This window comes from Apteryx mantelli, chromosome 16, assembly GCF_036417845.1.
Source record: "Apteryx mantelli isolate bAptMan1 chromosome 16, bAptMan1.hap1, whole genome shotgun sequence".
Taxonomy (NCBI): Eukaryota; Metazoa; Chordata; class Aves; order Apterygiformes; family Apterygidae; genus Apteryx; species Apteryx mantelli.
This window is the reverse complement of record NC_089993.1, coordinates 20,115,356-20,138,908: the sequence shown is the minus strand read 5'-3', so window position 1 is coordinate 20,138,908 and position 23,553 is coordinate 20,115,356. Positions and strand designations below refer to the sequence as shown.

At 45.2% G+C, this 23,553-nt stretch overlaps 2 protein-coding genes across 10 annotated transcripts; both read right to left on the bottom strand.

Moving 5' to 3' along the window:
- Positions 1–13: 13 nt before the first annotated feature.
- CIAO3 (cytosolic iron-sulfur assembly component 3) lies at positions 14–14,806 on the bottom strand. 5 transcript variants are annotated; one of them, XR_010885828.1, is made up of 12 exons: positions 14,672–14,804; positions 13,083–13,181; positions 11,355–11,498; positions 10,892–11,024; positions 10,388–10,522; positions 9,925–10,043; positions 8,717–8,846; positions 8,401–8,473; positions 4,431–4,568; positions 3,158–3,315; positions 1,641–2,031; positions 14–366 (listed from the first exon to the last, which is right to left on the bottom strand). XR_010885828.1 is itself a non-coding variant. In XM_067306340.1 (11 exons), the coding sequence occupies exons 1-11, from the start codon at positions 14,735–14,737 to the stop codon at positions 353–355; spliced, it is 1,209 nt and encodes a 402-aa protein (XP_067162441.1). In that variant the 5' UTR covers positions 14,738–14,806; the 3' UTR covers positions 14–352. The 5 variants fall into 5 exon arrangements, 4 of the variants coding, with proteins under 4 accessions (XP_067162441.1, XP_067162439.1, XP_013809407.2 ...); XM_067306340.1 differs by lacking the exon at positions 1,641–2,031 and having other exon boundaries at positions 14,672–14,806; XM_067306338.1 differs by lacking the exon at positions 14–366 and having other exon boundaries at positions 569–2,031.
- A 173-nt stretch (positions 14,807–14,979) lies between these two features.
- On the bottom strand, positions 14,980–23,468 carry LOC136993496 (uncharacterized). 5 transcript variants are annotated; one of them, XM_067306343.1, is made up of 9 exons: positions 23,321–23,468; positions 22,496–22,804; positions 22,197–22,295; positions 17,732–17,846; positions 17,019–17,230; positions 16,571–16,674; positions 16,348–16,466; positions 15,917–16,084; positions 14,980–15,651 (listed from the first exon to the last, which is right to left on the bottom strand). In XM_067306343.1, the coding sequence occupies exons 3-9, from the start codon at positions 22,220–22,222 to the stop codon at positions 15,190–15,192; spliced, it is 1,206 nt and encodes a 401-aa protein (XP_067162444.1). In that variant the 5' UTR covers positions 22,223–22,295; positions 22,496–22,804; positions 23,321–23,468; the 3' UTR covers positions 14,980–15,189. The 5 variants fall into 5 exon arrangements, with proteins under 5 accessions (XP_067162444.1, XP_067162446.1, XP_067162442.1 ...); XM_067306345.1 differs by lacking the exon at positions 22,496–22,804 and adding an exon at positions 19,331–19,400; XM_067306341.1 differs by lacking the exon at positions 22,496–22,804.
- Between the last annotated feature and the right edge of the window lie 85 nt (positions 23,469–23,553).

Here is a 23,553-nt window from a genome sequence, read left to right as displayed (position 1 = left end):
TGAGCAACACCTGAAATTATATAATGCTTTTAATTAAAAACATTAAAAAGTATCTTGTACGTTGTTGGCTTATTTTTAATAAAGACTGGATGAGGCTTTGAGAGGGACACAGTGAAGCGTTGCCAGCTAAGCTGTTCTAAGGGGCAGTTCAAGGTCTGGCAGCTTTGCTGACGGGCAAAAGCTCAAGGTCCACGGTAACCGAGTGAGGGTTATCTTTAGCGAGCATCTGAGCAAGGTTTGCATCTGGGCAGGGTGCAGCAATCATCTCCGCTGTTTGCGTCTACTCTGAAGGAACAAAGCACTTTATTCTCAGTTTTTGTTCATTTAACAGTGCTTTCTTCATAGTCCTTCCTCATGTGGCAGTAACTGGGGGAAAGAGAAATATTTTGAAGTGACAGAAGAATGTGATTTTTAAGTTCACAGTCACAAAAAGAGATTCTGCATCTGATTGCATCCCTTTCCCTTGAATTCAGGTACAGCTGCCACTTCTCCCACTATTAGCTTCCCCTCCCCAAATGTCTTGTTGCTTTGGAAAAGCTGACATTCAAATTAAGAAACACCAAATCAGTTATTCATAATATATATATATTTTTGTGAATAGTTCTCAAAATACCCGTATATAAAAATACACACAGCAAGACAAGCACATTTCATCTCTAATAACGAAAACCCAAATCTGTTTCACATTCACAAGCCTCTGGGCAAGACATCTTGATACACAGCATTAAACAAGACTGTATTTTTACTAACCCCTTTGATTGATTGTTCTGGTAAACTACTTTTTTGCAATGATTAAATCTCACAGCCTTCTATTACTCCCTTGACTTTTGTAAAGTAACAGCTTTCAGAGACATCAAGGACAGTTTGTCCTTTGTGAAAAGATGGCAATAAATTCTTACTCGAAACACTGTAAAAAATTAATTTGTTTTCTCTGAATTTAAGGATATTATCCACCAGTAAACTACTGTTGAGGTAGGGGTAGATGTGACAGTTCTGTTACTCTGTATTATGTATTTAGAGAGAGAGAAAGAAAGATGTATAATTGCCCACAGTTATAGATAATAATTATAATTAAAGGAAAAAAAAAACCTTTAGATTTTTCTTCTTAAACATTCACTCAGGTCACATTTCAGTAGGCAATAAAACAGCCCTTGATCTCATGTTCCTCACGTGATTACAGGCTGCTGGTACCCACTCCATTTGACAGTGCAACGATACTGCAGCTGGACCTCAAGAGCATCCAGTCGGGGGCAGTGAAATGAAAAACCAGAACCCAAAGGTCTAATTAGACCATTTCTAACTAAATGAGGATGTCCAAAGAAGAGACAGCCATAAAACTTAGTGCTGTGAAAATACAGCAAGGTCTGGACTAGCAATACTCTTATGTAGCATAAAGCTCATCTCAGTGAGGTCACGGCCCACTGCAAGGCAAACCCTTCAGTACCAAAAATTCATCAGTTCTGATAAAAGTAGGCGGTGTATAGAGAGGGCAGGTTTAGTTCATAAAGACTGTCTAGAGACTAGGATGCATTACTGCTTCTTTTAACGTGTATTTTAAATCAGTGTTTGTTTTTTATTTTCATCATTTCAATAATTATAAAGCTGTAGAAATTAAGATTACCTGCCTATATACACATTACCTTCTCATCACTAATGCTAGACGCAAACTGCGGTCTCCCAGTGATGACACAGAACTTCAGCTACCTTTTGACAATCTTAAATACAACCGATTTAAAAAGGCACTGAGTATTTCTCTATGTAGGCTTCACAGATTTGCTGCCAGAGTCATTCTTCACCATTTGATATTAAATCCAGTGCTTGTTTTCTCCACTGCATGGTACTCCGTATGCAATGCTTTTGCAGCCTTTTCTGAATCCATGCCACCTAGCCAGTGTTCATACAGCTCATTTACAGTCTGATTCTTCTCTGGAATTTCAGTCTTGAGAGACTCATACAGCTTCTCAACTTGCTGAAGCAAGTCCTTGCTGGATTCACCTTCTATTTTGATCTGACCACCTCCATTTAAACAGCCTATGTGCAACAAAGTGAGGAAATGTCACTGAGTTTTGAAATTACTTCAGCTTTATCAGAAAAAAAACTACAGTTAAGAAAACTAAGTCCAAAAGTTAGAATGTGTTCGTACTTAACTTTCTCTACAGCTGAGAACCAAGTTTCAGAACTGAAAACGCCATTATAATCGTGTTTTCCCCCCACAGTTATCTAACAGCAGTAGGGCAGGCAGTGGCCCTCTAGGGGAAATTACTGGCCTGATGTGACCCCTCCTAATTCAGTATATGGCCCAGGTGTGAGCGGAGAGCTGCCAAGGCATGCTGGGAAAGCACCAGGGAGATATAAGAGATGGAGGAAACAGGCAATTGCGGTTTTCATTTTGCACCTCTAGAGAGGGCTAGGATGCAGCTCAGGCAAGGACAGCCTTGGTGTCTCAACTGAAGGTAAGATAAACATTCCTGTGATACAGTTCTGGGTTTGCTGTTCTACTGCAGATGTGATGAAAGGGTCAGACCATGTAATGTGTAGTTGTTCTCAGTGGTCTGTTCTTGGTATTGAACAGCCTTGTGAGCCGAGAGTTGTACAGATCCTCAGGGAGAGAACGCTGCCCAGAGAGAGTGAAGAAGGGCAGCTCAGCGTCATTGCTGTCACTGTGTTCTTGTCTATCACAAGCAAGCCAAAGCTGAAACATGAATTGAGCTGCCCAAGCTTTCTACTAGTAGATTTGAAGAGAATCAGGAGGAAAAAAAAAAAAAAGAAAGGCTTTACAGAAAGTAGAAAAGAGAGGAAAATAAGTAGAAAAAGACCTTCCTCACCAGCCATAGCAAGCACTCTCTAGAAGCATACTGTTAACTTCTGTAAACAGAGTTTACAAAGTTAGGAGGGCCTCCTTAAAAGCATTAGTTATACCAGTTTCAATATTAATTTTTTAACTGTAACCACTTAAACCCTGAAGAATTACTATCTTCTAGATAAAAAACATACAGGCAAACAACTTTGAAATCTTGATGCAGTGACTATCACATCTTAAAGGTTTGAGGGCTTTGCCACAATATTCAGGATGTGAGAAGCTGCCTGTGTTTCTTGCACTTCAGTCACAGTTTCACATAGCTTCCTACAGCTAAGTGAAATTCCTATGTGGCCTTACCTGATGGGCAAGCCATGACCTCAACATAGTGGTAAGGTGATTTCCCTCGTTTCAGTTTTTGCACTAAGTTTTGTATGTTTCGAAATCCATATGCCAAAGCAAACTGGAGCAGGACTACTCCATCCTTCTCCAGTGTCACCTCCTGGAAGTCCTTGTTTCTGAGGAACAAAAGCAAACAAAATGTCTTATCTAAATTAACTTCTATTAAACTTCCAAAAAATACTGTGCTGAAACTAAGCTCTTTGCTAAGTCCTATTCAAGAAAAGTGTCCTAATTCTTTGCCCCCCAAACAAGTCAGATGAAAGAACTAGCTTACAAAGATTTAGTAGTATTAGAAGCTACAATCCTCTTCAGATCCTGTTTGAGCACCTTCCACATGAACTGAGTTTGTTCAAGAACACCCACACTGAATAAAGCCTTAAAATCTAGGCAAACAGAGCTCAAACAAAAAAGTCTCATTGGGATGAGCTTTCTGGGTTGGCTTCAGCCAACTTACACATCAGTGAGGCCTTTCAAAGAAACTGTTTAAATCATAGCTGGTCATAACACCAGTGAGTAAACCAGTATTGAAGGCTTCCCAACTCCTAACATCTGTGGAAACAGTTCTTCCTGATAAGAGAATAAGCAATTTGGGGTGTGTGTGTTTTTTTTTTTTTTTTAATTAAGTATCTTGTATTGAGACTGCTGGGGACTATTTCCATCTCCTAGACCAGAGAATCCTAACCATCAATATCACTGATTAGGTATGTAACTCATTACAAAAAGTACATTAAGGTTATACCTAGGAAGCTAGTAGGAACCTCAGTTCAAATGTGCCTCTTATGCCCAAGTTCAAGTGACTTGTTTTACTTTGTCTTACCACAATACGATTAAAATGGAACCTTAGAGTCCTGACACCTGGTTTTCTGTTCTGTGATGGTTAGATTAGTAATGAATCTACTTTGGTGATCTGATCACAGGTGAGAGAGCTCAAATCCATATGAACTCTGTCTTCTAAGTTACTCTAGAAACTGTCTGCAGCTTGATACTGGGAAAATCCACCAGGCCAAAATAAAGTGTGTGGGTGGTGAAGGGGCTAGAAGTCTCCAAGGGAAAAGGCTGCACAGAGTGCTGGCTGATTTATTGCTCAGCAACTGTGGGAGTGAGATGCCAATTCCCATGCCTTGAAGTAAAATGTTTAACATTGCAAAGAAATTTTCAGCCATCAGCAAGATAACAGCATAAACAGAACTGCAGTAAAAATAGTGCTTTATGTAAGACTTTAACTTCTTACTTTAAAGGTTTGTACTGAATTGTATCCACTTGAATTCCAAAAAGTTCCTTTGCTGCATACTTGTATATGTGCTCCAAATAGCCACCAGAACCACCTCCCGAATGGCTAGTGAGCTCCTCTTCAGTAATGCTGCTAAACCTGAGGGGAGGAAAGAAAGAGAAGCTGTTTTAGAGGACCTTCAAGAGAACAGCCAGCACCAAGTCCATTGTTCTTTGAAGCAAATGAGTTCGATTATATCAATGCTGAAATAGCTTCAGTACTACTAAAGGCATTATGTTGTTAGCCCTGTGAGGTTTTTGATAGTAGACTTGTTCACAGAGCAAATACAAAAGTTCATGGAATTCAAAAGCAACAGAACAAGCCATAGATTAATTCCCTTAGAACTCCTAGCTTTTCCCTTTCTCCTGGGAACTGACTATTTATAGCTTCAGGGCCCTCTAGATTTAACACTACGCTGTCTAGCGTGCTTTGGATAAAGCTCAGTGGAAACACTCCATCACGTTCCATGACAAGAAGGCCTGATCCATACACTGCAAACTTAATCTTGCCAGGCAACTCCCATAACAAAAATATGTTTGGAAAGACCAGAATGACATGGGCAATTACCTGATATCTAATTAAACACGTTTCTGTTAGCTTCCTATTTAGTATCTCTGCGAACATCCTGGATTACACTTCATTATTTTTCCCCCAATTTCTTAGTATTGATGGTATGGACCTGTGCAATGCACACTTCTCCTGGAGAACACAATCTAGGAGGAGTCCTGTCTCAGCAATGAAACATCTCATCAGTGCTAAAGCTTTCTGCGGCATAAACAGCCGAGTTCACTATCGAAAGCTCTAGTTCTGTGTTACAACACAATTTTTGAAACCAGCAACTTTAGATCTGGTTGTTGGGACATACCAAAACACTTCTGGGGAACGTTAATGCTATAACAACAAGCATGGAGAGATGATATTTGTGTTGCTCTGGTTTCATATGCTTAATAAAACTTATGTAACAAAGACGAACAAAACTAATGATGACAGGGCATTTGTTCTCTGCATGGCCATCCTCAACAGAATCTCCAAGTTCAACGCATCTTTGTCCAAACTACGCTAATAGAAGTTCTGCAATTCAAGTTCTGCACAAGTAATCCCACCTCACTGATATGCCAAAACAACCAACTATTCAGAGGTCAAGATAATGTTTCTTGAGAACAGCTCACCAGATGGAAGCCACAACAATGGCTTTTGTTACGGGAGAATAATAAGATGGGGGATATGCTTGTAAGCACTCATCAGGCAGTGACACTTGCATTCTTCTACTAACAGCTGCAGAAGGGAAAACACTTGAATTCAGGCCAAATAATTTCAAGTCAAATCAAAGATGTTGCCTCTCACAGATAATATCTCAGCTTTAGCAGAACTACAGGAGACAACGCTTTAGCCTGTAATCGCTTTCAGAAACTATTTTTAATTCAGTCTTGTTTACAGGAACTGAGATTCATTAATGAATGTTTCAGTGTGTCTGGCCTCACGTACTGCTACTCTCTGAAAATAAGGCTGCCAGTGAAGTTTCAGTGCTGCCTGGAGCAAACAGTTATAGCAGCAGAAGTCCTGGGATTTCTGGCACTTTATCTCATTCTTGCTGCCAAATGTAATAACCTCTTAATGGGCTTTTCCACGTGCTGGAGGATAAGTAGAACAACAGCCATTGGACTGCTTATTTTCATGCTCCAAGTTCTATGGAATACGTGCTGTTCATAACCAGTCAATTTACTGAGTTAGGTTAAAGCTAGCAAAAGGTCATAGAGGCACTTTATCAGCACAAGCATGAGGCCTAGCGCTCAGAATGTACTTCTTAGAAGTTAGCCAGAGATATTTATCAAGCAATTAGACATTCTGTTCTGGGTTATAACTGACACTTCCATAATGTTATTTTCTAATGCATTCAGACACTTCAGAATCTTTCTCAATTTTCTGTTAATTGTGCAACAATAAAGCAGGTAGAACTGAAGTGCTTGTTTACATGGGTAACTTAAAGTTGTACTTCTGGGATTTAACTATGTCGACATTTTTTATAGCTGAAGATACTTTTTCATTTTTGACTTGAAAGCAATTTGAAAGAAAGCTATGTCAGAAAAGAAGATGCTTGAAGATGGAAAAAGTGTCTGTAGATAGAGCTGTGCTAGTAAAACTACACTGCTTTCCATTCATACTCCAACATACACTGGTATAACCTTCCTCAGTATACAAGCCTAATGCCAACAGTAAAATATGTTCACATCCATGCTACAGTCTCAAAGTTCCTAAAGCTCCCCAAACCTGTCTGAAGCATTTTAGTTTTACCAATATTCCAGCTTTGCATCATCTGATATTATTTGTCACCCATCTGTTACAAGGTAGACATAATAAAGAAACAAGGTCAGCCATAGCCATAAGTAAATGGAAAAAGAGTGACTTCTGGCTCAATTTACTACCCTTAAGGAAGTCCTCTTTCTTCTTGAGCATGTGAATGAGAATCTGTTCAGTTCTACAGAAATGTTCAGATTTGTACCTACTGATCCACTGAAATACAGCAGAAGAAAATAAGGCTCTGTGCATGCATATTATTTTAGATCTTTTTAAGTCTAGTTAAGAATATAGAACTAGATATACAAGAAAAGGTACTAGTACCAAATCTCATCTAGGCTTTTTTTTTTTTAACTAAGCAGACCTTTAATTTAAGGGACTGGACTGCAATAGGCAACCTGTCTCCTTTCTTTCAGAATAACAGTGACCAATGTTCATAACTATTAAACCCCCCCCCCCCCCAAACTAGGAAATAGGCCTCATGCAAAGGCACTTCCCTTCACAGCTCTGTCAAAATACACTGCTCAGACAACTCTTGAGCAAAGGCTGCCAATGGCATTTTGATGTACTAGAAAGTCTTAAACCCTGTTCAGAAATAAGCCAAATTTAAATACAGAAGAACTGAAAATAGACTTGTGCCACATTCTGCTCGTGTTCTCTGCTGCATATCTGGTGTATCAAAATCCCTCCTTAAAAACTTAAGGTGCCTGAGCACTAAACTTTTGGATCATACACTTAATCTTTTATAATTTGTGAAGGTCACTGTATACAGGTCACCGTATATGTAGCCTTCATATCTTATAAACTGATGAAGAGAATGGTTTGGTTTAATGATCAGGGTGGAACCAGCAATTCAGATGAATAAAATGTGATTTTAAAGTTTCTGTAGTAAGTTAGGTCTCTGTGCAGTTGTCCTTTAACCAGAGTTAGTCTTCAGTTAAAGCATTTAAACATGTGCAAACCAGATCAGACTTTAAGATCTCTCGGTGGTGTGTGGGGGGGATGGTGTCTTTTGGTTTTTTTTTTAACAAATAAGGACTGCTAGAGATCTTAGCTGAAGTGACCTAAGTATTTCTTCTTTGTGCTTTACTACTGGAATCCTTACAGTAGCTTGGATAACCAGGAACAGTTACAGGCAAACTGAGTACAGTGCAGTAACAGACTTCTCTGCGTTAGCAAACATTTCTCACCAATTTAGATTTTTCTCACTTTTTAAGTTTGCAGATATATTTTTTGTGGGATTCCATCAGCTATATTGTAACAGTGTTTAAAGTAAGTCTGCCATGCAATTTATACTTCTCTATGCAATTATATTGCTATGCTACTCTTACTGAGCTAATTCTGGCAATCCTATTGATTTACAGTGAGAGCTACTAATCCTTGGACTACTAAAACAAATCTAGAACAAACAGTTTCAGATTCTCCAAAACTGCAGATTCAACATATTCTGTAGATTAATTATTTTATGCACAATTGTACTGATTCAAAATCAGTGACACAAGAAAAACAAATCAAATGCAAACACATGCAGCCTTATGTAAAGTAGAATGGCAGTGGAAGAGCAAATTCTATTGAAGAACCCAGTATGAATACTGGGTGAATATGACCAAAGGCGCAAATGAAATTTTGTTCTTACATGGTATCCAAAGGAGCAGGATCTACATCTGATAGAGATATTCCTTCTTGTTCCAACAACCTTAGCACTTCTCCTAAAGCAGAAACACATGTAAAAAGCTCTTGTTTTGGAGAGGAAGGAAAACAAAATTCACTGATCAGTACATAAACCTACATCTGCAAACTTTACCAGGGCACAATTTGCATTATTAAAATGAAATTAAACAGCAATATCCATGCATTACATCTTCTGTCAGAGACAAAGGACTATAAAAACCAGTGAACACCTCGCTCTGAGGCTTCCAGAAATTAGCTAGACTACCTCTGGTTCCACTTACCTGTAGTGATTACACAGTCCACATCTCGAGTTTGGTACTCTTGGCTGAAAAAGTCTGGCCTTGAAGCCTCTAGCTTTTTGTCATAACAGGGCATTACTGTTACATGGTATATCTGGTCAGGTGTTAAGTGCTGGAAGAAAGATAAAGCTGTGCAGTTGGATTGGTCAATATTAAGCTCTTGAGGGAGACTTTTCCAGGTACAGATGAGAATGATGATACTAATGCCACCACGCCTCTGGAAATACTCTCCCTTATTACTTGAACATGAATATGTGGGTTTTTTCTTCTCTCAGAACCCAATTTTAGTTTGTAGCAAATTTCAACAGTATGGTCTTTTACTTCTTTTTTCCTCCCCCTTTTGCTAGTGCCCATGATCCAGATAAAGTCAGTCAGTGAAGAATTCCTAACTATGCAGTTAGAGGATGCATTTCCTACACACTACTAAAATCCAGTCCCTGCATCAGCAACTAACAAATGGAGTCAGACAAAAACCTCATGACCATCCAAGAAACGAGTCTAGGCCACGGAAACAAGTCTCTGACTCAAGGCTGTTGTTTCAGTATCTTGTGCCAAATGTTCTCAGTAGCTGCCAATTTTTGTAACAAGTATGCAGATGTCAGCATTTATTTAATACAGCTGTTAAACCAGTGCTCGTTAATGGACAATAAATCATACAATCAGAAGTGGTGCTCAAGTTTCTTGTTTGACAACTCTGGGCTATTAGTATGGCTGTAGTCTTTAAATATCAAATTTATATCTGGAGAGATTCCAAAGGTTAAAGGGGGAAAACAGAACTAAGTCAGACTGAAACAGAACATGAAGTTGGGAAAGAGCAAGTAATTTTTAGACAAGGCATGATCTTGCACGTACGCACTGACTGAAGTTTTGTTTCAGAGAGGATAATTTAAGTTATTCACCATCTTTAAACAATGTGAAAATACCACACAGAGAGATGGGAGCACATCCCTGAATAATACACAGTTTTTAAATAGTCCATGAAGCATGAACTTAGTGTTATTGCCCCAACTGCCAGCTTCTCATTAGATAAAACGGAAATGAGAGAGGTGCAGTCTTTGGCATTCTGCAAGATGTTTTTTTATCTTTAAACTCTAGTGTAAAACATGTAGCAACGTTTAAAAAAAAAAAATCAGCTTAAGTGTTCAATTTTAGCATTTTGCCACTAAGCATAGTATACTTCAGACCCTCACCTGCTGCTCTGCAAAATGGCCTTTGACCAAGGAGCCCATGACCTGCTGTGGAGACTTGGCGGTACTGATATAAGGAATGATGAAACTGCCATGGGTTTTCTCAGCATAGCAGATCCAACCTGAGAAGAAAAGTGTAATTAATTAAACAGCTGCAGTAAACTAAAAAACAAGCATCCCTCCTCCTCTCCCCTGCCTTCTGGCTTACTGCTCACTAATTATGGTTTTCAGTCTCATTTTGGCACAGAAACAAAACAAGACTAATTTTAGAGAGATCAGTAGGTATCTGTACAGATCGTTACTGTGACTAACACCAAGATCTCTTTGTATTGTGAAGAGAGTAATCCTTTCCTCATTGATAAATTTATCCATATTAACTCTTCTGATCAGCTTTCTGAATTTTGCATGTTCTAGTGTACTATTAGTATGCCATATTACTATTTCCATAACTAATTTAATACTATACCTGGACAGGCAGAAGCTAGCATGGGCAAAGCCTTTTTGTCTTCAGATTGCTTTCGAAAGCGTTTTACAAACTCTCGTTGGCTCTCCAGTAGGCTGAAGTTTCTTGAGAAAGTTGTATCAAATACATAGTGCACACCTAGGCAGTACAGAATCTGTGTTAAAATCCACAAGAAAGATGCAAACGGCAAGCTACAACAAAAAAGCCTCCAATCAAACTGGGTTAAAACCGCATGTCTCTTACAGTTTTGGATCTCTGCAGTTGACTGATCTTTTTCCTAGCCTGTCAGCATAAGACACCAGTAAAAGTGACAGGAGGACAACAAATCACTTAAAGTTCCTTCCTTCTGTCACTCTGAGTTTATTAAGCCACTGAAGTCACAGACAGTTTACATTTCAGCCAATATGAATTATGAAACATTATATATCTATGAGGAGGTTATTCACATCACCCTTGTGCATTCATAAAAGTTATGCTTAACAAACACCCCAGCAGTCCCACACTTGCCTAAACTCTTTAAGAATGTGGTCAACTTCTTTGCTGTTTCCAGAACATTCATTTTACATCTTGCAGCTAGGGAAGCTCTGGACTGTGGTGAAACAGATACCACTACCAACTTCTGTTCATTGGGAGCTGCAGTCTAAAAAACAGTAAGCAAAATATCTTAACTGTTCGGAGAACATTAATATGGTACATACAGCACTTTAGCACACTGGAAATTCAAAAAACATCTCCCAGTGTTTTGTCCTTAACTTTCAAGTCATTAACTTGCTACATTAAAGGCCCTTTCCAAAGCTATGATCACTTAAAAAAAAATTGGGGAAAAAAAACTGCACTGCAAATCTGCTCAGATTCTTCTTTCTTGGAAATTATGTGCACTGTTCTTCATATATGCTTTTGCAGATGCACCACACTAATCTATGAAGACTTTCAAACTCTGCAGCCTGCCTAGCTGCTTCTTGTCACCTACCTTGTTAAAAGCTAGCATTTTGTACAGCTCTTCATGGCTCTGTTGAGTGATTAAAACACTCTCTGCTGATGTAATGCAGCCGCTACAAGCTAAACAGTCATTCAGAGTAATTTTGGCCTTTTCCAGTTTTTGTGCTCCTCCATCCTAAAAAGGAACAGATTAGACTCAGTCCTGATCACAGTACAGAAGTAGTCAAGCAGTTGTTTCCCATCTTTACTATATTTAGTAGCAAAGATGTTGCCCTTTTCAGCCTCTCAGTTTATCATTTAAAAAAAAATCTTTTGAGTAAGATGATGAGGAAGACAAATTTCTTTGAAGCTTGTTGAATTTTTTAATAGGATTGTTTGACAGTATACACAGGAGCGTAAATGGATATTGAAGAACTTCAGAAAAATTTTAGCAAGACAAACACTATAGCTGTCATCAAGTCTAGAGCAGTTGTTTAGGCCACAATTATTTCTGCTATCTGGTGGGCTGACATTGCTCCAAAACACTGAGGCTACACTTTCCCGGAAGCAAATGTGGTCTGTCTTGTCTGCTTTTTCAACCTGTGCATGGCAGAAGACTGAGGTCGGTACGGCTGACACACTATAGATTGTAGCTGCTACTTTTAACCACAAAACTGTAGACTGCTGAGGTCCCAGGCCCTTAAGCACCAATCTCCAGTCTGCATTCAATATTCGGATTAATGCTAGGGAAAGCATGCTGGCTCTGCCACCTATATCAGATGTTGCTCATGTTATAGAATTTTACTAGGGCCGTTGCTTTGTAGGAATCTTGAATTTCACTCTTTTTAAAGAGATTTCATAGCCAGGTAAAAAATTCACTAAAATTTTTAATTGTTAAGGAATATTCTGCAATTATTCTCTGTGCAAAACTTACATGGACACTGCTGGGAGAACTGTGTGGCATTTCAAAGGATGTGTGGCATGGCACTGGAAGGAATTTTTTTTTAATTTTATTTGATCTGAATAAGTCAGTTTTCTAGCGAGACTCCTCTTTAAATATTATTTCTCAGTAAAGTCAGGAACAGACTGAGTGATGAAGTATTGTTAAATTAAAAATATGAAACCAGACTCCTTGGAAAATGGTGTATTGCCCTTTGTAAGTCAAAAAGTAATCAATGGCCTGAAAATAAAACCACTGTCTCTAGATGACCTCCCAGTTTGGTTAACTAAGAAATGCTAAACTTCTCTTTGCAAATAGGAAAATAGGTCAGGACAACTTGACATTAATTTGGAAGCAACAGACTTATGAATTCTGCATGCTACTTATTAAATCATTTAAAATGTATTATAAAAAAAAATCAGAGCAAAAAGTTAAAGAATATCTAAATGAATCTCCTTGTGACTGAGCGCTCCACTGTATGATGTAATAAGAAAAAGCATTATCTCAAATAATCTAGCAATGCAGGCACCTGAACTGATGGCAAGCAAAGAGACTTCTCACCTTATCTGCTCTTACACTGAAAACATCATTAATTAATGTCCGTGTTTGAGAGCATAAAACAAAAGGGCAGACGTGACATTAGAAATATTGCTTATAGAACTGGGTAACTAAAACCACCTTGGGCTCTGGAAAAAGATGTGAGAAGGCTGATGACAAGAGCAATACTTTTGTTACATCTTGGTTCCCTGGCAGGCAGTAAATAGCTGGAGCATTTAAATACAGAGCAAGAAAGTTGCACTTTCTGGATATTTTACACAATAATCAAAAAATCACACATACCTGATTGATCTGAAAGTAGCTCCCATCTGCTTCAATTCTGATCTTAGCTGCTGCTTTTCCAGGGTGGTTTTTTTCAACTTTGACAGGTTTGATACATTCCTGATGCAGAAAGAAAGCCCCAAAGTGAGCAGCTGAGATGTGTGGAAGAGAAAGCACAGCAAAACTGTCATGATCAAAAGCAAAGGCTAGCTGAAGAGTGAATGCTGCTTATTCTGCCTTAAGGTATGCTGCATTTACTCACAGCATCTATAACCACCAAGGGAAAATGTAAAGTAAGAACTCTTACCCCCTTTTTACAGAAGGAACACTTTTCCAGCATCATACCAAAAAGAGAGGGCGCTTTTGCTGTTGCTCCAAAGAAGTCAGCTGGGCTTAAGGAGCCGTGAAAGCAACCGGGGCTTGCCTGCAAAGTCCTCTTCTCTCAAAAAGCCCTACAGATCATGCATTCTTCACTGCCCATTTTAACCAGTGGAGGCGTGGTCACTACAGTCAACATGGGGCTAGTGCCAGTGAAGGGTCTTTTAATGTTGCAAGGAATCAGACAACTTCAGAGGGACTGCTGCCAGTTTTCTGTATTGTTTTGTGATGCAGTCCCAAGGGTGTTTTCATTCCTTGGGTGATTTTTATTGGTTAGGCACCTTCTGTCTCCTTGTCTGACTTCTCCAGCTAGCATTCTCCTTGCCTTTTACCATCCCTTCTCTGCCAGAATCTTGAAACACTTCTCCCCCTAGAGTCCAGCTTTACTAACTTGTTGTTCTGAATAGGGCAAGACTCACAAGCTACCAGGAACAAGTTGTTAAGGTTCCTCAGTTACGCTCCCTGAATAATAGCAATCCAAAGGATCTCTCTGTTTGAAACAGGAAAGTGGGGCATGCTATGTCAAAGACTTCCCTGGGAAACCCAGCGACTGCAAGGAGAGTTAATGGGATTGGTTATACTCTCTTCCACTGCTGTCAGCAGCCATTCCTAGGGTTGTGCTTCTTTTGACTGGGAGCTTTGCTAGTGCTTGAAGACTCTGACAAGAAAGCCTTGCCCTGTCCTTGCTGCTCACTGCCATCTCACTGCCATCCACTCCTGTATGCTGGCGTGGGCATTTGTGCAAGGGTGAAGCGCGTGCGCTGGGTCAGAGACCTTGTTTAGGCTTAAGCTTGTTGTTATTGCTGTACTGTTTTGTTTTGTTTCTCTCCCCCACCCCCCACCCCCAGGTTAATATTTAGGCGGGCAGTTCCCAGATCAGATCGGGGGAGCATGACTGGCCGCGGGCACATGAACGAGGCTTTTCTTCAGCTGCTTTGGCGCTGACCGCAGAGCTGCTGCCCTCCCCGACCCCTCGCGCTGCCTGGAGGGAGCCGCGAGGTATCTCTGTGCTTTCTCCCTTTACTATTTTCATTAGCAGCGGCAGAAGAAGGGCGGGTGGCGGCAGCAGGCCGGGCGCGGCCCCTTCGCCCCCTGCGCGCTACGAGGCGCCTCCCAGGTCCCGGCAGCGCGGCGGGGCCTTTCCCGCCCGCAGCAGCGGCCCCGACCGGGCGCCATCTGCCCCCCCGCCCCGGCGGCGCTCGCAGGGAAGAGCCCTGGCGGCCCGCGCCCACCTGGGAGGGCCCGATGAAGTCGTCCAGGTCGGTGAGCTGCAGCACCCCGCTGAAGGGAGACGCCATCGCGGCCGCCACCGGCGAGCGCGTCGCGCTGCCGTAAAACGCGTCGCCGCGCAGCCGGAAAGCGCGGCGACAGCGGTGTCGCGAAACGTGTCGGCGCGCGTGCGCGTCATGAGGGGCGGGGCGGGCATGGCGCATGCGCGCGGCGGCCCTGGCCTGGGGGCGGGGCGAGGCGGGGCGGGCACCGCCCCCCGCCCAGGAGCGCTCCTCCCCCCCTCCCCCCCCCGCCCCCGCGCGGTGCCCGGGGAGGCTCCTGCCCGCCCGGTGCGGGGTTCGGGGCCGCAAACCCCGTTGACCGTGTAGGCAGCGTTCCCAGCGCCGCTGCTGCTGCTGAGCTCGCGACAGATTCTGGGCTAGGAGGTCCCGCTGCCAAACGTGGGCACGTTGTTTCTGTCTTGCGATAAGCTGTTCCTCTCTGTTCGGGGGGGGAGAATCTGTGCCCCCGCATGCAAGGGCTAACAGTGCTTTTTGTGCCCTTTTGCTGGGCACAGCCAGGCCTTTTGGCCCGGGTTTGCAGGAGAGGTAGTTGCAAGGGAGTCCTGGTGAAGAAGGCAGAGCAAGGAGCGAGGGCTGGAGCGCAAAGGAGAGCATTCGCGCCCTCTGCGCGCTCTCAGCCCAGCTGACGTTCGACGCGCAGGGAGCCTTAAGTTTGCTCTGGCCGGGGTTTCAGGCAAGCGACAGTGCTCAGGATTTAGTGGGATGAGATTTAATGAGAGCTGTTTGCTGCCGCTGGGCAGGTGATTTGTGCGAATGCTCTCAGCAGACCATCGGTGACCAACTCCCTGCTCTTGCTGCGTGTTGCTTCTCATCCGCTGCTGCTGGAGAGCCGATGTGGCGAAGAGGCCTCGGAGCGTGGGGAAGATGGCCCCGAGCGTGGCGCCCCAGGCTTGCGCGTCTGTCAGGGATGCTAAGGCCTGCTGCAAAGCAAAGCAAGAAGGCAAGTGAGCTGTGAGCAGCGGGTGTTTGCCAGGTGTTGCTGTGTCAAGTGTGTGGGTGGGGGCGGCCTGGAGATGAGAGGGGAAGGGGCTGCGGGAAGCTACTCGCTCGTCCAAGGCCAAGCTGGGCTAAGGCCCAGCAAGAGTCTGGGCAAGGAGCAGTTTTCCCCGTTGGCCGCGTACCGAAAGAGCGTCCCCCTAAAGCGTGGTGTTTCCTTCCAAGCGCAGCCTGGGGTCAGTATCTCACCTGAGACGCCGCAGCAAGCAAGTCGGCGAGGGGGGCAGAGGCATGCGAAGCTGGCGGGCTCTGGAGGGAGAGCGCAAGGGTTTCCGCCACGACGATGTCCTGCAGGAGCGCGGGCCCAAAGAACAGGCAGGCTAGCTGGGTGGCTGTGAGGTTGTCGCTGGGCTCAAACTGCAAAAGCAAAGGGAGCCCGTGAGAGAGAAGCAAAAGCTTGCTAAGAGAGCGAGCCCTAAGGCGTGGAGTTGGCTGAATTTGCGGCCTTGGGCAGCTGAGGTGTGCTGCGGCTGGGGCAATGGCTGTTTAGTGAACTGGAGCAGGCAGGAGAGGCCTCGGCCTCGGCCTTCTGCCTGCCTTTGGGGCTGTAGTAGAGCAGGCTGCGAGAGCTGAGCAAGAGCAAAGGTCTCAGTGCTTGTGGAGTTAGAAAGCAAACGAACCCCGCTGAAATCTGCCAGTAGTGCGATGAAATCTTCACAGTGAGCAACAGCCGCGAATGCCCACAAGTTCTCTTGCAGCCAGTCGAGGTTTCTTTGGTGGTCGCAGGCGCATGGCGAGCCTGTGTCAGAAGAGCGGCAGAGAGTCAGTGGGTGGCGTCGCCTTGCCGCTGGCTGGGAAGGCCAGGCCCGCCAGCTGGCCGTTGTGGTGTTTGGTTGCTCTTACCTGTGGCGGCGTGCTGGCTTTCGAGGAAGGTCAGCAAAGCGCTCCAGGTGCCTTGCAGATCCGTGGGCAAGAGGGAGATGTATGCCTGGCTCCCGGCAGACACGCTAGGGAGGGAAGTGGCGTGGGAGAGCTGTAATTCTTGCTTTTGAGCTGGTGGCAATGGTGTAGGTGGGAGGGATGGTGCGGGAGGGAGAAGAGGGTTCCCCCAAAGGCAAAGGAGAGCGAGGGGAAGGGCAGCTAAGGCCTCCTCGTTGTGAAGTTTTATTGAAGGGAATGGAGATGTGCCCCTAGGCGTGCTGTGTTTGCCTGCTGGAGCATTTCTGCCAAGAATACCCTCTTGCAGAGATGTTGCTCAGCAAAAGGCAGCCCTGCAGGTTCCTTTGCCATGTACTGAGGGGCCCTTTTTGTTTCGTGAAGAGCAAAGAGGACGCCTGCCTCGTATACTCACAGGGCTCTGAAACTGTCGTGGCTGGAAATGTGGCCCAGGAAAAGTCTGATATTCTCCTTGCCGGCGCTCAGCAGCAGCAGCAGCGCGAGTCTGGCCAGCAGGAGCATCCAGTGGGCAGGGCTGAAAGCTGGAAGTTCTGCCTCCAGCTGCCCCATAAACTGGATGAGCACCTGCTTCCTCGCATCCTTGTTCTGAAGGTTGGTGCTTGCCAGCTGAAGGAGAAAGGTGATGAGGAGCCGTGAGAAGACAGGATGCAGAAGGTCGTGCCAGCGCAAAGCCAGAGGGAGCGGCATTGTGGGAAGCGCCTCTGGGTGAGTGCCAGAGAGGGGCAGACACATCCTGGATGCGTCCTGTGAGCCTGCCCTGTGGGCAGCCAAGACCACCGGGTGGGTGGGAGAGTCTCAGCAGGCGTCCGTGCACGGTGCAGGGTCCCCGCCGGAGTGCTGGCTGAGGGCGCTGCGGGCCCTGTGCCCCGCTGGCCTCTTGTGACAGCACAGAGGCAGGCGGGCGCCCGTGTCGGGTGAGCAAGGACAAGTGACTGTGGGCGTCAGCTTGCTGCCCAGGGCGCCGGGGCAGAGCCCCCGAGGGTCAGCAGTTGTGCTTGCTAGGAGCTCATTAAGCCTTTGTAGGTAACAGAGCACTGTGGATTCACACATGTATAAAAGAGACACGAACATTTTTTTTAAAGTAACCCTGGAAACATGCACACTTACTGCATCGAAGGGTTGGTGGTAGAGCGAAACTGAGTGTAAGGTGCTTCTATGGAGCTTTTTCCAAGAAACTGTAACAACCAGTGTCTGGCTGTGGCTTGGGTATAGCGGGCAGGACCTGTGGTAGGGCAGAGAAGAACAGGTAGCTTGAGGAGGTGAGGAGATTCTGCACTGAAGTACAGATCACCACTGAGGATTGCTAAAGCACCTTGAGGTCAAAGGAAAGGCTTGAAGTCATTGCCTTTTATGGCCTTTGCCTCAGCCCTTCAGTGGCATGTTCTGCCAGCGTGTTTTATTTTCGTACTGTGAACAGGAATGAATTCTGAGAAGAACCATCTGTAGTTACTTAATCAAGCCGCTTGGAAGGTACTGAGCAAAGGAACAGAGTGATTAGCTCTGTCCCACAACTTGCACAGGGTGACAGAGCTCCCAGAGAATGAGCTGAACTGAGATAATTAGCTGAATTAGGTGTTACCGGTGACCTCGGACTTCTGGGTGAGAAATGCAGAGTGTAGTTGTATACATCCATTTTGCCAGCTGCAGGGATTTTGGAGAAGACTGTGTTGATCCCAGCAATTCTACAGACGGAAGAAGCCGGGAGTGAGTGAGGACTCCTGGGAGACAAACCTGCTTGCTAAAAGCTCTCATGAAATGTTTTGGGGTTGTTCTCTCTGGCTGTCCTAAGAATAAATATATTGGAAAAATCAGAAGAAGGGGTTGAAAAAGCCTGGCTTTGTTGTTGCCTGGGGAGTTTGTCATTGATTTCAGCGGGGGCAAAGTGAGTCCAAATCGAGGCCTTCCAAATATCCTGTCCCAAGATAAAGCTTGGGTCCAATTACTATTTGATTTCGGCAGCTTGTGGGCTAGTACATGAAGTAAGCAAATGCCAAATCAAGTGACTGGTGAAGACTTAAAAGACAAAAGAGCGAGAATACTGAGAGCACCCGTCTCCTGGCCTTGTTCTGCCACCATGGCGCCACGTGATGCGGTTTCCATTTCTACCCCATCAGTATTAGGAGAACATGCAACATCCCTAAGGATTTTACAGCATTGTAACAGTGCAGCCAAGACCTGGCAAAATTAGTCTGAAGCACCAAGTTACACACAGGCAGAGCTTCCAACAAAATCAGGATGGAAGAAAAAAGGTGGTTTTGATGCCCCCACCTCGATGTTCTGCAGCAGGCAAACATTCTGAAATGAATTCAACACAGTTGGAGGAACAAATGTGTGTGTTCCCCTCTAGACCTTCAATTTTCAGGTCTTGGCCTATGCTTCATCTTTTGGATGAATGCAGGGAGTTAAAGACATTTGCTCTGGTACAAAGCTGGCTTGCATGGTTCTGGGAGAAGCTGGGTTAGTCGTGATGCTGTAACCCAGCAGGGAGTGTTTTCTCTATGATCAGCTCTTACCTGAAGCAGAGCGCTGTAGGGTCCGAGTCTCGCAGAGTGAGACTCAGAATGCAACGCCAGCTACGAGCTTCCCTGGCAAACTTGTTGCAACATCTTCCTTTCAGGCTAGGTTACTGCGCGTTTACCCTAGGGAAACTTCTGTCCCACGCAAAGCTCTCCCACTGAGCCCCAATAACAAGCTGTCCGCAGTTACCTCCTCTAAAGCAGAGTTCAACTCATCCCAGTAAGCAGCCAACTCATTGAGGCCCGGCGGCTTGGATGGTCTGTCAAAGATTTGTTCAGTGTTAGCGACAGAGCTGAACGCGTCTGGGGACAGGGTTAAGTGGGCAAGCTGGACGGCAGTCAGCTCCTCCAGGGGGGCCATCTGGAGCGGAAAGAGACAGAGAAGTAACTGTAATTACACATCTGTACTTGCTTGAACTGGCCGGGTCAGCGTGTGTCTCCCTGCAGCATTCCTGCACAACCTTGTCCTCAAGGAGACTTGGTTCTAGGCTCGCTCTTCTCTTTGAAAAATGCAGGTTATGGTATTTAACGTTCCTAATGAAGTAGTGGCATAAGGCCCAGGCAGACCCTGTTCTGTCCTGTAGAGTCATGAAGTAGGAGAGGTTCTTTGCACTAAAGGTGTTGGATTAAAATGGAACAGATCCATTTTCCAAAAGTTAGTGATAGATTCTGGGTGTCTGCTTGGCCCGAGCGAGCTGGGTAGCTCTCAGAACTCCTTCTGGTGTTGCAGCGAGAGCAAGTCTGGCACCAGCAGAGGCTTTTCTGAAATACTGTGTGGAAACAGCCCATGTCTCTGCCCTGTCTGCCCCAGAAACAAAGGCAAGTTATCTGATGATCATCTCTGTGAACTCAAAGACAAGCAGGGAACGTGGATCAGGTCCGGGACCTGAACCCAGGTGCATGTGCTCTAGCTGTAACATCCATCCTTTCTGTTCGGTGCTCTGTTATGGCAAAAGGAGTCAACCCGCTGGGGCTTACTGGAATTGAAATGCAAGGGAAGAGTCATGAACTTTAGAGCTGGACTTGCGGTAGCAGAGGGGAAGATCCTGGCTCTCCTGAAGGAGCTGGAGAAATTCCCATTGTTTCCAAGGAAGGGAGAAAGGGCCACGTGTTCTCATTTTGTGTTTGTTGTTCAAATGATTTTGTAATACTCTGACTCTCAGAGTATAAACCCCAGGGGGATTTGTGTGGCTGCCTAAAAAGAAATGGAAATGGTTTTGCTCTAGGCTGGTAAAATGTCACCAAGCGTCTAAATCAATATTCTTACCCCAGTAAAGTTTTCATAGACAGCAACAAAATCTGTGAGGTTAGCTATGGATCTGAATCTCTGGAAGTAAAGAGTCCCCCAGTTTTCAGCTATCTGACAGTCTAAAATGCAACAATAACAAATCACTTGCATTTCAGCATAAGACTCACAAAACCTAAGGCTCGTTCCGGGGTGCGAATGGAAAAGATAGAGAAACTGTCTCCAATTAGCATACGTGTCAGCGGTGAATCAACCTGGTTCTAGCCAGGCCGGCTTATGTCAGTGCAGTTCCTGGCAGACTGTCACAAAGCAGTGCCTGGTAGTTTCATGGAAACTGGGACACCTCTGCTTGGTTACTTTTCACCTTTTCTTCTTTGCAAACATTGTAAGACAAGGATGTTGAAAAGGAAACACAATGCAGTGGTTCAACCAGCCCTCCAAGCAGTTTATGCTCATGATAAGGGCACGATTCATCTTTTTGTAAAAAACATTCCAGCTCTTATCTTTCTGCCTGTGAGTGACCTCTCAAAAGCATATGGATAAGCCCTGGCCAAGGACGGTGCCCTCCTGCCATTGCAGAGCAATGTAACGGAGCCTTGTGGAAGCCCGGGGGGGTTTGGCTCTGCGCGATACCTACTCTGTTGAAGCTGGGATTGAGGCGGAGAAAATCACTGCAGTCCGTGTCAGTACTAGAGAACCCACAGTTGTCAGTCTCGGCTGCTAGACTTGGTGAATGTACAAGCTACTTGTGCAAGAGAGCATGTTGGATGGTCAGAAGCTAATCGAGCCTGGTGGCAGGAAAGAGCGGGAAGCTTTGTATAACATGTCAGACGCTCATGTAAGCAAGACAGCCAGATAAGCCTGCGCCCTGGAAAAATACCTCTCTCTCAGAGGAGGCGAGGTAGAAATGGTGCTGTAGCCACAGCTGGACCGTACAGACAGCTCAGAGGGGCTGTAGGGAGCAGGTGGTGGTGCTCAGGAGTGCAAATCGGGAGGCTGAAGTTTCATCCTAAATTCTGCTTCTGGAATCATTGCACACTTTTGTAATTTAGCTTGGCCATCCTGCACCGTGGATTATTCCTGGGATACTTCACCCAAGATAAGGAAGGGTGACGGCTTGTTTTTGTAAGTTTTGTTGTGCTCCTGAAATTATGAGTATTACTGCTTGTGTGCTGCCCAAAAGTAGCAGAAGGTTTTAGTATTAAGGTGCTTGCAAATAACAGGAGAAGGTAAAATGCAGTAATCCATTAGCTTCTTTTGCTGCTTGCCCATTGAGAAAATCCATTCTGGCCTGGTGTACGGCTCTCTGAGTGTCAGGATCTAACTCACTGTGCACAGAATTAAGTCCTTTGTAGCTGTATGTTGATGAAACATGGTTTCAGCATCTCATATCAGAGTATTTCTGAGCCACGCTGTATCTTTTAAACCTAAGGTAACTTTTGTCCTGTATGATGCAATAAGAAAAGCATTATCTCAAATAATCTAGCAATGCAGGCACTTGAGAACTGGTGGCAAGCAAAGAGACTTCTCACCTTATCTGCTCTTACACTGAAAACATCATTAATTAATGTCCGTGTTTGAGAGCATAAAACAAAAGGGCAGACGTGACTTTAGAAATATTGCTTATAGAACTGGGTAACTAAAACCACCTTGGGCTCTGGAAAAAGATGCGAGAAGGCTGATGACAAGAGCAATACTTTTGTTACATCTTGGTTCCCTGGCAGGCAGTAACTAGCTGGAGCATTTAAATACAGAGCAAGAAAGTTGCACTTTTTGGATATTTTACACAATAATCAAAAATCACACATACCTGATTGATCTGAAAGTAGCTCCCATCTGCTTCAATTCTGATCTTAGCTGCTGCTTTTCCAGGGTGGTTTTTTTCAACTTTGACAGGTTTGATACATTCCTGATGCAGAAAGAAAGCCCCAAAGTGAGCAGCTGAGATGTGTGGAAGAGAAAGCACAGCAAAACTGTAATTGAAACTAGAATGATCAAAAGCAAAGGCTAGCTGAAGAGTGAATGCCGCTTATTCTGCCTTAAGGTATGCTGCATTTACTCACAGCATCTATAACCACCAAGGGAAAATGTAAAAGTAAGAACTCTTACCCCCTTTTTACAGAAGGAACACTTTTCCAGCATCACACCAAAAAGAGAGGGCGCTTTTGCTGTTGCTCCAAAGAAGTCAGCTGGGCTTTAAGGAGCCGTGAAAGCAACTGGGGCTTGCCTGCAAAGTCCTCTTCTCTCAAAAAGCCCTACAGATCATGCATTCTTCACTGCCCATTTTAACCAGTGGAGGCGTGGTCACTACAGTCAACATGGGGCTAGTGCCAGTGAAGGGTCTTTTAATGTTGCAAGGAATCGGACTTCCAGTTTTCTGTATTGTTTTGTGATGCAGTCCCAAGGGTGTTTTCATTCCTTGGGTGATTTTTATTGGTTAGGCACCTTACGTCTTGGTGAAGCGCATGCGCTGGATCAGAGACCTTGTTTAGGCTTAAGCTTGTTGTTCTTGCTGTGTTGTTTTGTTTTGTTTCTCTCCCCCACCCCCAGGTTAATATTTAGGCGGGCAGTTCCCAGATCAGATCGGGGGAGCGTGACTGGCCGCGGGCACATGAACGAGGCTTTTCTTCAGCTGCTTTGGCGCTGACCGCAGAGCCGCTGCCCTCCCCGACCCCTCGCGCTGCCTGGAGGGAGCCGCGAGGTATCTCTGTGCTTTCTCCCTTTACTATTTTCATTAGCAGCGGCAGAAGAAGGGCGGGTGGCGGCAGCAGGCCGGGCGCGGCCCCTTCGCCCCCTGCGCGCTACGAGGCGCCTCCCAGGTCCCGGGAGCGCGGCGGGGCCTTTCCCGCCCGCAGCAGCGGCCCCGACCGGGCGCCATCTGCCCCCCCGCCCCGGCGGCGCTCGCAGGGAAGAGCCCTGGCGGCCCGCGCCCACCTGGGAGGGCCCGATGAAGTCGTCCAGGTCGGTGAGCTGCAGCACCCCGCTGAAGGGAGACGCCATCGCGGCCGCCACCGGCGAGCGCGTCGCGCTGCCGTAAAACGCGTCGCCGCGCCGCCGGAAAGCGCGGCGACAGCGGTGTCGCGAAACGCGTCGGCGCGCGTGCGCATCGGGAGGGCCGGAGCGGGTATGGCGCATGCGCGCGGCGGCCCCGGCCTGGGGGCGGGGCG